This window comes from Cercospora kikuchii (genome assembly GCF_019650295.1).
Source record: "Cercospora kikuchii DNA, contig_00002, whole genome shotgun sequence".
NCBI lineage: Eukaryota > Fungi > Ascomycota > Dothideomycetes > Mycosphaerellales > Mycosphaerellaceae > Cercospora > Cercospora kikuchii.
The window spans coordinates 2205035-2218094 of NW_025408583.1; the positions used below are offsets into that span (position 1 = coordinate 2205035).

At 53.7% G+C, this 13060-nt stretch overlaps 6 protein-coding genes across 6 annotated transcripts; 3 read left to right on the plus strand and 3 right to left on the minus strand.

The window, feature by feature from the left end:
- Positions 1 to 153: 153 nt before the first annotated feature.
- On the minus strand, positions 154 to 3000 carry CKM354_000308300 (ssDNA endodeoxyribonuclease RAD1; the record flags this gene model as incomplete). Its single annotated transcript, XM_044798262.1, has 1 exon — positions 154 to 3000. The coding sequence occupies one exon, from the start codon at positions 2998 to 3000 to the stop codon at positions 154 to 156; it is 2847 nt and encodes a 948-aa protein (XP_044654197.1).
- Positions 3001 to 3199: 199 nt separating this feature from the next.
- On the minus strand, positions 3200 to 4928 carry CKM354_000308400 (uncharacterized protein; the record flags this gene model as incomplete). Its single annotated transcript, XM_044798263.1, has 2 exons — positions 3200 to 4794; positions 4853 to 4928. The coding sequence occupies 2 exons, from the start codon at positions 4926 to 4928 to the stop codon at positions 3200 to 3202; spliced, it is 1671 nt and encodes a 556-aa protein (XP_044654198.1).
- Positions 4929 to 5766: 838 nt separating this feature from the next.
- On the plus strand, positions 5767 to 7092 carry CKM354_000308500 (uncharacterized protein; the record flags this gene model as incomplete). The annotated part of the gene is made up of 1 exon (XM_044798264.1): positions 5767 to 7092. The coding sequence occupies one exon, from the start codon at positions 5767 to 5769 to the stop codon at positions 7090 to 7092; it is 1326 nt and encodes a 441-aa protein (XP_044654199.1).
- A 1113-nt stretch (positions 7093 to 8205) lies between these two features.
- Positions 8206 to 8673, plus strand: CKM354_000308600 (uncharacterized protein; the record flags this gene model as incomplete). Its single annotated transcript, XM_044798265.1, has 1 exon — positions 8206 to 8673. The coding sequence occupies one exon, from the start codon at positions 8206 to 8208 to the stop codon at positions 8671 to 8673; it is 468 nt and encodes a 155-aa protein (XP_044654200.1).
- Positions 8674 to 9170: 497 nt separating this feature from the next.
- On the minus strand, positions 9171 to 11126 carry CKM354_000308700 (uncharacterized protein; the record flags this gene model as incomplete). Its single annotated transcript, XM_044798266.1, has 1 exon — positions 9171 to 11126. The coding sequence occupies one exon, from the start codon at positions 11124 to 11126 to the stop codon at positions 9171 to 9173; it is 1956 nt and encodes a 651-aa protein (XP_044654201.1).
- A 186-nt stretch (positions 11127 to 11312) lies between these two features.
- Positions 11313 to 13044, plus strand: CKM354_000308800 (uncharacterized protein; the record flags this gene model as incomplete). The annotated part of the gene is made up of 3 exons (XM_044798267.1): positions 11313 to 12156; positions 12235 to 12549; positions 12665 to 13044. The coding sequence occupies 3 exons, from the start codon at positions 11313 to 11315 to the stop codon at positions 13042 to 13044; spliced, it is 1539 nt and encodes a 512-aa protein (XP_044654202.1).
- Between the last annotated feature and the right edge of the window lie 16 nt (positions 13045 to 13060).

Sequence of the window (13060 nt, forward strand, 5' to 3'; positions counted from 1 at the left end):
CTTCAGGTGCGTGTTTGTCTGGTCGGAAGCTGGTCTCGGATGCTCGCTCAGCAGAATGAAAACTAAGCCTCGCGCGAAAGTGACACTACCAGGGACAAATGCACGAATGAGAGCTCCGAGGCGGCGGAGGTGAAGTAACTTCGCTAAGCTCACTCACTCCTCGGCGACCCCGTCGTCCCAGACACTCCGGTCGAAGAAAGCTCTTATCTGCCTCGCATTCTCCTTGCCAATCAATATTGCTAGCTCTGCCTCATCAGCATTCGCCACTTCTTGCACGTTTCGGTATTCCAAAATCAGCTTATTCAGCGCTTTGTTCGTGACTCCTGGCACACATCGCAGCATGTCCTGAGGTGTCTGATTGAAGGTCCTTGTTTCGGGATCTTCTCCCTGCTCCAGACCTATTTGCACAGCCTTGATCGGGTCTGGCTCCTCCTGTTTGTTCTTCAACTCTTCAAAAATTTCAGCAGTCTGATAAGGTGATGAAGACCATATTATCTTTAGCCGTGGGAAAGCCAGAGTCAGAAGGACCAGCTTCGATTGAAGATCATTCCCGACTATGCTATGTGTACCGAGGGAAGAGGACAAGTCGGCAAAGGGCTCCAGTGTAAATGCTTTTTGTTGATCGAACTCGATCAGTAGCATGGGCGCTTTGTAGTGTTGCAGCATCGTTTCTGCCTGGTTGTAGAGGCGACCGTTGTTGAAAGACGAGATCAGATCACTGACAGACTTTCGCTCGACGCAAACATCTGGCGTCAAGACATAGTCACCTACTGTCAGCATGCAAGGGACTATGACCATGTTGCGTCCATGTAGCAACGAGGGTAAACTGCTGCGAAACTCTCGTACGTCCACCACCACGCGAGGAGGTTCAGCTGTTGCCATGAGTCGACCGCCACCAGCAATACGCGTGTTGACAGTCCGCAGGAATGCCTCTTGCGGGTCCTGATTGTCAGTGTCATGCGTAAATGTCATTGCCATGTTTCCGCGCTCGCGAATCAGCTTGGTGAAGCTGTCCTTCTCCCTGCGTACTGTGCTGAGGTACCGTTGTTCTTCGACACTTCCGCCATAATACATGAAGTAAACTCGGACCTGCCGGTTGCTGTGGCTGCTTCTGTAGACCTCGATTCGTCTGATGAATGCCGCATCAGGCTCATACATAATCACGTATCGCGGTTTGATCTCTTCCAAAAGGTGGTCATCCATGTCGCCGTCGTAAGGGTGTACCAGTACAAGGTCTTTCATGTCGTAAAGTTCGTAATAGTCATCCATGTCGTCAAGCGGATCAGCGCCAATATCGACTTTCGCTGCCGCTGCGTCATCTGCGAGGCCGTTCACAGCAAGCTCATTCATGAGTGCTTGGACGTGAGACTCCTTGTCACCTGCAACGGATAGCGCACCATTGGCATTCCGCCCAGTGCCTGCTCCTGCGCTGCCGCCTCCACGGACTCTTCTCCTCTTGTTGGGTGGCGCCTTACCGCCTTTGAGCTGACCTGAAGCATGCCGTGCTGTGCCGTTGATCTCTTTCTCATTAGCAGCGAAGAGCGTGTTGCTCACACGAGCAAAATCACGCTTCCAGATCAAGTAATTGCGCAGTTTCCTTCGCATCATATAACTGCCACTCGGTTGTCGCTCTTTCGTAATGTCATCGTCGCTGCCCTGACCTGCGCCGTTCTCATCCGCCTCGTTGTGCATTGTCTGCAAATATTCTCGTAACTGTCTGCAGGTGTTATGATCTGCGCACATGATCAGAATACTGCCACTCGACTCGTCCTGGGGTTGTGGGTTGAAGTAGACGTCCCGCTCGATTTCCTCCAGTATCTCGGCCAGTAGAGCCCATTTTGGAAGCTCTTCGAGTACCGGGTTGAGGCCTTCCCTTTCAGCATTGGCGAGCGGGCCATCAGTAATCTTTCCGGTATACACTCTCCGCTTCGCGTTGTCAAGCAACACGGAAGCAGCATCAAGGAAGAGCCAGGGGGACACTTCTTTTCTTGAGCTGCCTGGCGGAGGCTGGCTTGCTGCGAGAACGACATCGATGTATTTATTGAAGTCTACTGCGTTCAGCACAAGTAGTGAATGGAGTATGTTCCTCAGCATGGTCAGATCGCGGACTATCATCTTTGTTCTAAACGACACTCGGTGCCACACTGGATCAAGCTGTCGCCTGACGATCGAGTCGAACGATCTGTGCAACGCGCTGTCCATGGTGAAGTCGAGCTCGATGACGCCGGAGTTCATCTTTTTCAGCTCCGAAATACTGACTTCTACGCATTCCAAGACAGCATTCTGTATATCGCGCATGGCTTCGGTCATGGGGACCTCCAGCTCAATGACTTCTGCCTTCCTCTTGCCCTCCAAGCTCTTTGCGACTGTGACATGGAAACGAGGATATAGAACGGGCTTTCGCAGAAAGAGGTTCCTGAGAATGTTGGTCAGAGGTTGAAAGCCGGTAGTGAAGGGCTCGGGCTGATCAGAAAAAGCCTTCAGAAAACCCTTCTTGTTTTTCTGGCGAAAGATGCGCACGATGAATGCTTCCAGGCTTGTGGCTACCACCCGTTCGGCATGCAATACTACCAGCCCGGTGACAGTAGCCGGGTCCAGCAAGCCCGACAAGAAGTCGACGATCAAGATGCGAGAGGTTATGGAGCAAATGCCGCCGCGCTTGTACATTCTCTCGCGCTGCGTGACATTGGTCATATCGGTGTTGACCAGTTGCATGCCTCTGCATTGCGGACTGCCAGACACGGCGGCGTGCTCAGCCAACGACTCGCCGATCCAGTCATTCTCGCGATCTTCTGCGCCTACGAGGATGACGAGGTTGTGTCCCGCGGCATCGTAGGAGTGTAGGAGATTGGTGACAAGGCGGAGCAGGCCGAGCCCTCGCGCCAGGATGAGAAGTTGGTCTTCATCGCGCAGAGAGTGGAAAATCTCTTGCTGAAACTCAAGAGGGAGTGACAGGCGCACCGGAGGCTCGGCGGCGGCGTCGTTGGCAGCGGAGGCCATGGGAAGTGGGAGCTCGACGCGGCGACATGGTGTGCAACGAGGCAAGCATCATCAGCCACGCGAACCTGGGACGCGCTGCCACGTGCGCCAAGCAAACCATGATGGCCTTCAATCACTGCACTTCCAACATGTACATGGAACGACTTGTCATACTTTTCTGCATAATTGCACGGGCCGCCATCGCAGTAGCACACATTCCCTACAATGCTGCCTCGAACGATCTCCTGTCTTCCCCGCCAATGTCAGGCGCCACCGAGGGTTGCATGGGCGGTGGAGATGGAGGAGGTTGAGGATTCGACAATGCTCTCTCCGATCTCTGCCTTGCAACAGCCTCCACGACTGTTTCAAGGTCTTCTCGCGCTTCCGTAGCATCTGATAATACGGGAGCTGACATCGAACGACCGGCCATTGCGGTCGCGTTCGGCAACACCACGTGCGGATCACTGGAAGGTGCCCAAATTGCGGCTGCCGACTCGCGCCGTTGCTCATCGAACGACAACGTCTCTATCAAACTTGCCGGCTCGATTGATGTTACTAAATCACTCTGATCTGCTGCATGTGGCGCGTCGGCTCGATGGCCAGCACTTGTCGCATCATCGCGGCCGTGGACATTTTCTTTTCGAACCGAACTGACGAGAGTGCTGCCAAGGTGCGCTTCGGGCATAGCAGCGTTCGAACTGCTTCTTGGAACACCATCCAGGACGTGGCTGCTCTTCGTTGCCCGGCTGTCTTTATCGCTGGCCGTGTTCTGCTCGGGTCGCAGATCGACATCGCGCTCTGAAAGAGACGCATGCCCACCAGTGTCCGCATTCTTTCTTCCCCGTTTCTCTCGGACAGTCGCATGATCATCGTCGTCTTCGAGCCGAGACTCTGGCCTTTGCTGCGGGTCCGAGCTACTTTCTGAAGTTGTGTGCAGCTCAGACGCTCGCTGCTGAGGCCTGCTGGCTTGGTCATCTGCGTCTTGGAGCTGGGGAGGAGCTGGTTCGTCGTTGCTATCCGGCTCAACGAAGCGCTCATGACTGCCTGACTTGCCCGGCTCTGACACTGCTCTGGTAGTTTCAGCGGCTACGACGGGGCTAGCCTCGCCAGTAGACGTGGGTTTTCGGGCGAGTTTGTTGGCATCGCCGGATTCGGCCATTTCAATAGGCTCGCTGTCAGACATCACGACATCGTTCAGGCCTTGCAAGACTGCCAACACTCCTACAGAGAGCTCTTGGTTGCTGAAATTTGCCAATGGCTGAGCTTTCCTTTCTCGCAATCGGCGACTTGCAGCATTTACCACTTCGTCAAAAACAGTCCGGTTCATTGCTATTCCAGCCGCGACATCTCCTGATCGACCTTGACACCTGCAGCTGTCGTTTTGGGCCAAATTCTGGCCCACATCAGCTTCCACGGCTTGATTGGTTGCATTCTTCGATTTAAAGCGCCATGGGAAGTGCTGTAGACAAGCGTATACCATGAGACACAATATGGGGATGACCGAACAATTTGTGGCCATGTTCCAGCATGATATTTGGGGATTAATGTCGCAGAACAGGTTCACAGGTGAGCCATTAATCGTCTCGCCGATCATGGTGACATCGGGATAGGCAGCAGTGACCGTGATTGAGCACTGTGAAAGCTGAGTGGTGGCCGTTCGAGTTGCGGTCGGTTTGGTCGGCTCGACAACGTCCTGGGTCCAGGCTGATTCTTTGAGCCTCGCTGGCTGCCACACTGATTCGTCTTCGGCCGAGGAGGACTGACTCTTCTCGCCAGGTGTCACCCACCCACGATCCAAAGCCGCTGCAGAGGGACCTACTTACAGTCTGGTCAACAATCCAATTCTTGAACATAAGATACAATGAGCACTCACTACTGACGCCGACAAGAATGCCACCATCCCGCACTGCCTCCATCGGCAACGCAAGAAGCGGATCGTTTTGACTCATTGAAGCTGCGGCCTATAGACAGCGCAATCGTTCGTGACTGTTGAAGCATCATATAGAAAGATCGCGCTGTCTGCTGCCCTCCGCATTTCCTCATGATGAGCATGAGCGGAGCTAATCCGGCGATCGTCGACAAAGCCACACAAAGACTTCGAGTTCCAGCAAATTGTTACTTAACTTTCTTTCAGGACACCTCTGGGCGACTCCATGTGCAACTAGAAGGCCGGCGGCTTTCCAGTTCAATGACCACATATTTCTCTGGCACTCAGGTCTGATTATTGGTCCATGGTTGGTCAGTGGTAATAACGAGGGCCGGACTTGATCTATGCTTCATAAACGGCCCCGTGTCTCACCGTCATCGTCAAAATTCTCGATCTGACATCGAAGACGGTGCGGTGAGGTCGCGTTCCGTCAAGCGTGAGATGGTGTAAAGAACATCCCTGCCATCGGCAACCGGAAGGATGACATTCGCGCCAAGGCACGCATAGCCTGACAACATGCAAATGTTTGCAATCATCTTACTGTATTTCCGCATTCATCCGACTCGCGACGGTCCAGTGTTCCAGACTAATCCGCTAAATCGTACTCATCATGCGGCCGCACAGGTCGAACACGGAGCATCGGGCTCGTACATCGTTGTGGTTCCGTTGTCAGCAGACACGCGAACAATGCTGTGGCATCTCGACTGACGCATCGTAAAGCCCGTAGACATGGATCAGGCCGTGCAAAGACACGAGGCTGTTCCTCGCGTATCTACATATTACGGCGGCGCCTGTGTGCGAGAGCGTCAGCTTGTCTCGTTCACACCAGTGATTTGCAACGCGACATTGATGCGACCAAAATGCCATCAAGTACACCCAGAGATTCGTCCTCGGCCAGCGAGCGAGATTTTCGTCAAAAGAGGATTTTGTTAACCAATGGCCGCATGCCTGTTTCACTGGATCTCGCTCGACAATTCAAGTTAGCAGGCCACATCGTCTTCTGTATCGACCCACACAGCACGCATCTCTGCACTTTCACTCGAGCAATCAAGCAAAGCGCACAGATTCCTGCGCCCCACAAAAATCCCCAAGGCTATGTGCGAGCTGTCAAAGACTTGGTGGGCCGTTGGGAAATCGACATTATCGTACCCATACACGAAGAAGTCTTCTGCTTAGCTACAAGCGAAGAGCCTGACATAATCAGCCGCCTGTTCGCACCACCTTTGGATATGCTCGTTCGGCTGCACGATCAATACGAATTCGCAACGTACGCAAAACAGCTTGGGCTGCTAGTACCACAAAGCTTCCTGTGCGAAAGCGCAGCCGACTTGGAAGAACTTCCGCTTCACGATTTCCCAAGCGGGATGGCACTGAGACCATGCTTCGGGCGTTCGTATGCTGGCCTCCGTCATGTCAAGCCCGGCGATCCCATACCGAAAGACCTCGACATCAACGAAGACAATTGGTATGTGGCGCAGGAATGGTTGGAGGGTGAGATTTATCACAGCTATAGCGTTGTGCGGAACGGCCACGTGGAAGCCACGGGCTGCTATCCTTCGGAGGAGACAGATGATGGCAGCCAGAGGGATCTCCTACAACAGAAGTTCTATCCTGGGGTATATGAATATGTCCAGCAGTTTGTGGCCAATGTCCCGGCCTTCAGCGGACAGATCTCTTTTGATTTCATAGAAACAGCCCATGGACTGCACGCCATCAAATGCAGCGTGCTAGCCACGCCTGGACTGCACCTGTGGTCGAATACACCGTGGCTAGCAAAAGCCATCACAGGATCTCTTCCAAAGGAGGATATCGAGAGGCCGATCAGGCCACCAAAGAGACTGCACGGACACGAATCACATTATCGAGTGGTCCCGCGACTGCTCATATGGAAGAATGAAGATGCCACGGTACGCGCATGGCTTAAACACATGCGTCGTTTGATCTTTACCAAGGACGTCATCCGGGACTGGGGTGATCCAATGCCAACTATCGCGCAGCCGTTCCTGTTGACGGCATATTATCGCATGTGTCACAACCACGGCTTGCGGCTGCCAAAGTTCATCCAAGCGCAACTCGTCTGGGAGCCGAAAGGGCAGGAGTTGCAGGAAATCAGAGGACTGTTCGCGAAGAAGGATTCAGTCGTTGCTGACAGTGGAATCGAGCTGCGTCCCATCGCATCCAAGTGAACGCGATTGGTGTACAGAAAGCACCAGTCTCCAATGTCACCGCTTGGGGTTTTATTCGACGTAACCAGATGTTCGGCTGCAAACTGTGAGGATGGCTGCTAGCAGATCTACCCTTGTACAGCTCGGCTGTGACTGACAGCAGCGTCGTGCGGACACAAGCCCACTGATCGAATGCCGGATGCGGTAGGCGCATAAGGGCTGGTGTGCTCAATACGTGATATGCAAAGTGCAGGGATATTATAGCAGTCGCCAAAACGCGGACGCGAAGTGGCTGCCATTACTCGACGAACATGGCCACCATATGGCACGACTACTTCCCGCATCTTGGAAGCCATGATCTGAAAGGAAGGTAGGCGCACTTATCGCATCTGTCGGCATAGGCCCAGATATTTGCACCTGGGCAGCAGAAATCCTGCAGGCGGCGCACCATAGAGTCGAAATTTCGTTTGGCCTAGTTTTGGCAGCTGCTGGCGGGGAACATGGCTCGGTGGTCGTTGCTGGTATCGAAAAGTCTTGGGAGGTCGTATTGTGGCGCTCTTGAGAGTAGCATTGACCGGCGAGGCAGTTGTGGAAGGCTGCTGGCATGTGCTGGCAGCATGCAACGGCCGGATAGGCGCAGGGTGGAGCTTACGTAGCTTACATAGGCTTTGCCACCAGCATCGCATTCATCTTGCCGCCTGTTCGCCCTCAGCACACGCATCGTCCGCGTCGCAGCATATCGAAGCTGCCGTAGGCTGGTGTCGCCCGTGGCGTTGTGCACTGGAGTTTGGAGCTGCAAGAGCTCTCCCCAGCCGCTTAGCGCTCCAACCGAAAACGTCCAAAATCTCTCGCACAGCTCTCGGTTAGATCGAGCCCTCGACACCCGTCGCCGTCCCCCGACTGCATGTGGACGTCGCTTGCGCTTGCACAGAGCACACGACTCCTCATCGCGCCTCTTGCGACTCTTGGATGCTCTGCGGACAATTGTGCTGTTCCGCCACCCATCGCCATCGTCCGGCCATCGTGGTCTGACTGACGCTCATCGCGGCCAGAACGGCAGGCCACTATCAGCCCTAGCGGTGCACCATCATTCCACAGAAATCCTTCGCCCAGTAAAATCCTGCCCGCACAACCATGTCTACAGCTGCATCCGATGCATCGCCCACTTCGACCACCTCTTCACCAGTCACGTCTCCGATCGAGCAACACCTGATCAAATTGACCTCCGACATTGTCATAGCCTGCAACGCCCGACAATGGGATCCCAAGACCTACCCGTGGACACACATTGCTGCGGACTTTGTGGCGGGCAGCACCTTTGCGACATTACCCTCGGAGCTTGATTTCGCAGGCTTTCTGCATGAGTTCAGTCTGCTTTATGGGTCGAAGCCCGAATTCTATGTTCGCCCGGTGGACATTACGGCTAACGTCAGCGAGAAAACGGGGAAAGCCACAGTCTTCGCCAACTTTGAGAATGTCAACTTCACTCCTGGTGTGCTGCGGTACAGCGTCGGAAGACTCGATTTCCAGGGCCTAGGAAACGGACGCTGGGTCTGTGTCAGATATATGAGCGTACCCGTGGGCGAGAGTCCTGCCGGCTAATCCTCGCGCTACGTTGAGCTTCGACTGCAAACGATCAGTCAATCCACAATCATGTCCAGCGCGGCCATGCCATATGAGAGTCTCCAAGAATCTTGGACATGCTGGCGAATAGAACCTGAGTTTACTGGCCTGTCAGCGATGCAGCGCTGACCCAACAATAGCAAGAACGACGACAATAGATGCGTTCGGGGCGGTATCTAAAAGCAAGAGTACGATGCGCGTTACCATAGACCGGCCCAAATATGGAGATTGGCATGCGTTGCGCGAGCCAGCGGTGCTATGACCGAGAGACTATGCCCACGGTTGGCGTGTATGTCAAAGGGGGAATTAATTGCTCGACAGGGTATCTGAAAAAGCGTTTACCGTTGTGTCGAGGTTAGGATAGTAGCCGCGGTGAAGAGAGGTCAGCGTCGCGCAGCTGTTACTGCAGTCGAAAGCGGAGGATGTGCGGCGACATCCACGTTGATTCGAGTCTAGACATGCAATTACTTACGCCTTCAGGCAGTCGTCTTTGCCTTCTTGTTCTTTCTTTTCTTCTTTCTCGTGCCCTCTTTCACATTGTTACTGCTCTGTGCGGTGTCTCCCACACTCACATGGTTTGCTCCCGTGCTGACTTGGTCGCCAAGGTTTCCGAGTATGCGCTCAAAGCCGCCAGTCGGCTCATCGGGGGTGCCAAATGTCTCTTTACGCCATTGCTTCAGCCGCTGCTTTTTACTGTAGCGCTTTTTGTCCCGTTGTTTCTTCTCCTGATCGCGGAATGCGGCCATCTTTTTCAATCCAGCGTACTGATTGAGTGCAGTATCGTCAGCAAACAAGATGTCTCGAGCAGACAGGCCAAATGATGTCGGCGAGGTTTCGCGGTATCTGAAACCAGTGACTGGAGTCTTGTGTGAAGCCGCCGTCGTCAGTGTCGGGTGGTCGAGCGGAAGAGCGGAATCGATCATCTCCTCTAGCTTGGCTCGTTCCTTACGGGCTACTCGCTTAGCATCTGCCTTCTCCTTCTCGCGGTCCTTCTTCGTTTTACGCTTCTTCTGCGATGGCTCGTCGACATCAGGCATATCCTCGTCAGAGTCCTGTGGAAGAGGCGCTCCGCCCTCGTCGTCTTCATCATCGGTCAAGGTGACATGTGGTTCGAGCTCGGCGTCAAAGTCAGGTATGATGTCGTTGATGTCGATGTCGTCGTCAAACTTGGGTTTCTTAGGCTTGCGGGCCTTCCGAGACCCGGGTGCTTCGTCTTCATCGCTCGATCCAGCCTCGTCTTGGGCGTAGTAGTCTTCTCCGAAGCGGCGTTTCATCTCTTGCTCCCACTTTTCGTCGTCAAATTCTCCTTCGATCACATCTCGCCATGGCTCGAGATCAAGCTCTTTGCCTTGTAGGCCAGCTGCCTCCTTGATGCGCTTGACTTTCTCTTCTGCTTCTTCGACCTTGAGTTTCCGTAGCCGCGCCTTCTCTTCGTCGCGTTGTCGCTTGGCAAGTTCCTTTGCTTCCCTCTCCCGTTCTCTTTGCCGAGCGCGTCCTGTTTTCTCTTCTCTTCGGACGCCATATTTGCCCACGTCACGCGAGAACGATTTCAACTTCTCATTCGCCGTCGGATCTTCGTGGCGCAAATTGTAAAGATTCTCGTACTCCTCAGCTCTTTGGTCGTCCTCACTATCGTCGGATTCCAGCGGCTGAAAGCGAGCCCCTTCATTGGGCAGCCAGGCTCGAGCTGCCATGAAGTTGGACAGGAATGTCTCCGGATCCTTGTCGGCATTGTTCACATCCTGCTCCGTGATTGCGATTTTTTGCTTCGACTTCGTCGTTGCACTAGGCATGTCCTCGTGCCTGCTCTTTTTCTTGCGAACAAGCATGTCGTCTCCGTCGTCGTCGCTCTCATCGTCGCTCGGCTGCGCCTGCTCTGCGGCAGCATGCATTTGACCGACGAGCTTTCTGCGCATCTCATCCTGCTCTTGCTGGTAGGTCTGTACCGGTGCTCCAGCCTCTTCTACCTCTTCTCCCACATCGCCGGCGAGCAGTCTCTCCCGCTGGTAATCGTGCAGTGTCATTGGCTTCTCGTCCCGTTTCGACATGGTCTTCTCTGGATCGAAATCCTGGAAGAATTTTGCATTGGGATCTTTCACCCTGGGATCCTTATTCCGAATGGCTTGGATCACGTCTGCGATCTCAGCATCGACACGCTCGTCGGCCAATTCTGCATCATCGTCCTCCTCTTCGTCGGAACTCGAGTCATCGTCATCGTCCTCGTCGTCATCAAACCTTCGCTTGCTTCCCACACCGCTGCCGCTGCCATATTTCTCTTCCAATCGTTGCTTTTCTTCCCGCTTCTTGTTGTGCTCAAATCGCGCGGCATATGCCTCGTTGATTTTGAAGCCTTCGCTTCCTGTAAGCTGGACACCCGCATCGCTTTCGCTATCGCTGAACTCCAGCTTTTGCTTCTTCGCGGGGCGTGGCATGTTGTTCGGCAACCATTGATATGCCAGAGATGATAGGAAGCTGTCTTGTGTATGGCTTGCAAGCTGGAAAAATATCGAACAAGGTTCGGCGGGCCGAGCAGCTGCAGGGCTCGTCTCGTGGCAGCGAAATCACTTTCTTCAACTGCCACTTAGTGGACGGACAAGCCTAATACATCGCAGCGCAATATGGACGACTTCGATGCTGCCGACCGGCCGAGCAAGAGGCGACGTCTGTCTGACGATGAGGATCAGCAAGTGCCACCAGCCTCAGTTATACAAGAAGGCTTATCCCGCATCAAGAAGAAGACTACTGCAGATCCGAGACCAGATGCGACATCCGATCAGAAAACGGGAAATAATGGCAGCACCTTACAGTCCATTCAGGATTCCACGGACGACAATGAGCCACTCACGTTCATGGATCTCGGCGTATCGCCATGGCTAATTCAATCTCTGAAAAACCTGTCCATCTCTCATCCGACGCGCATTCAGAAGTCTACGATCCCTCAAATCCTGGCTGGACGAGACTGCATCGGCGGTAGCCGCACTGGCAGTGGAAAGACGATAGCATTCTCCCTACCAATACTACAGCAATGGTCAAAAGAGCCGTCTGGCATCTTCGCATTGATCCTGACCCCCACGCGGGAACTGGCCCTCCAGATCTACGAACAAATTCAAGCTATTGGAGGCAACCAGGGAATACGGTCAGTACTTGTCACTGGTGGAGCCGAGATGCGAAAGCAGGCCATCGAGCTGGAGAAGCGTCCGCACGTCGTAATCGCTACTCCTGGACGATTAGCGGATCACGTACTCAACAGTGGCGAGGACACGATCAAGGGCTTTAGGAAAGTCAAGTTCGTCGTATTCGATGAGGCAGACCGGCTGCTGCAATCAGGGAAAGGGAGTATGCTCGGAGATGTCGAAAGGTGTCTGGATGCTGTACCCAGCGCTGCGAAGCGACAAACCCTGTTGTTCACTGCCACTGTCACACCAGAGGTTAGAGCATTGAAGGAGTCGCCTAGAGAGAATGGTAAGATGTTCGCTCCGCTTTTCTTCGCAATACATTCAGACTCTTCGTATCGTGATGATAGTAGCTAATAGTTGCTAGGACGCTTGCCACCATTCATATCTGAGGTCGACATCGACTCGCTAGCAATCCCTCCGACTCTGCATCAGACGTACCAACTTGTCAATGTATTGCACAAGGAGAAATATTTGCATGTTCTTCTTGGAACGCCAGCGAACGTAGAGAAGACGACCATCATCTTCGCAAATCGTGCGGAGACCGCCAATCTCCTCGAATACTTGCTTCGAGGCTTGGAGCATCGTGTGACTGCATTGCACTCTGGATTAGCACATGAAGATCGAGTCAATAATCTGGCGCGATTCAGAGCGAAGGCAGCAAGAATTCTGGTGGCTACAGGTGAGTCATTTGGCGGTGCTGCCATCTCTTGCACTCTCACGCTCACTCCGTGTGATCGAGATGACCTTGTCAACTGGTGGCTTCACACAGCAATCAACGCTAATCAGCCTCCCAGATGTTGCATCGCGTGGTCTCGATATACCAGACGTCGGTTTAGTAATCAACTACGACCTTCCACGTAATCCAGACGACTACATTCATCGCGTCGGACGTACTGCACGAGCAGGGAGACGCGGTGTAAGCATATCGCTAGTAGGTCAACGAGACGTCGAGCTTGTCAAAGCAATCGAGGAGCGTGTTGGAAAAGAAATGGTGCAGTACGAGGAAGACAAGGTCTCCGTCGAGACACGTGTGATCAAAGAAGCACTCAACGTGGTCGGCGACATGAAGCGGGAGGCCATGCTTGCTATCGAAGAAGGCCGAGATGTGAAAGGGAAGCGAAAGCACGGCGCTGTCAATGCCTTGAGAGCCAGCAAGAAGAAAAAGACGGCATAAACAGCGCTGCAGGTAC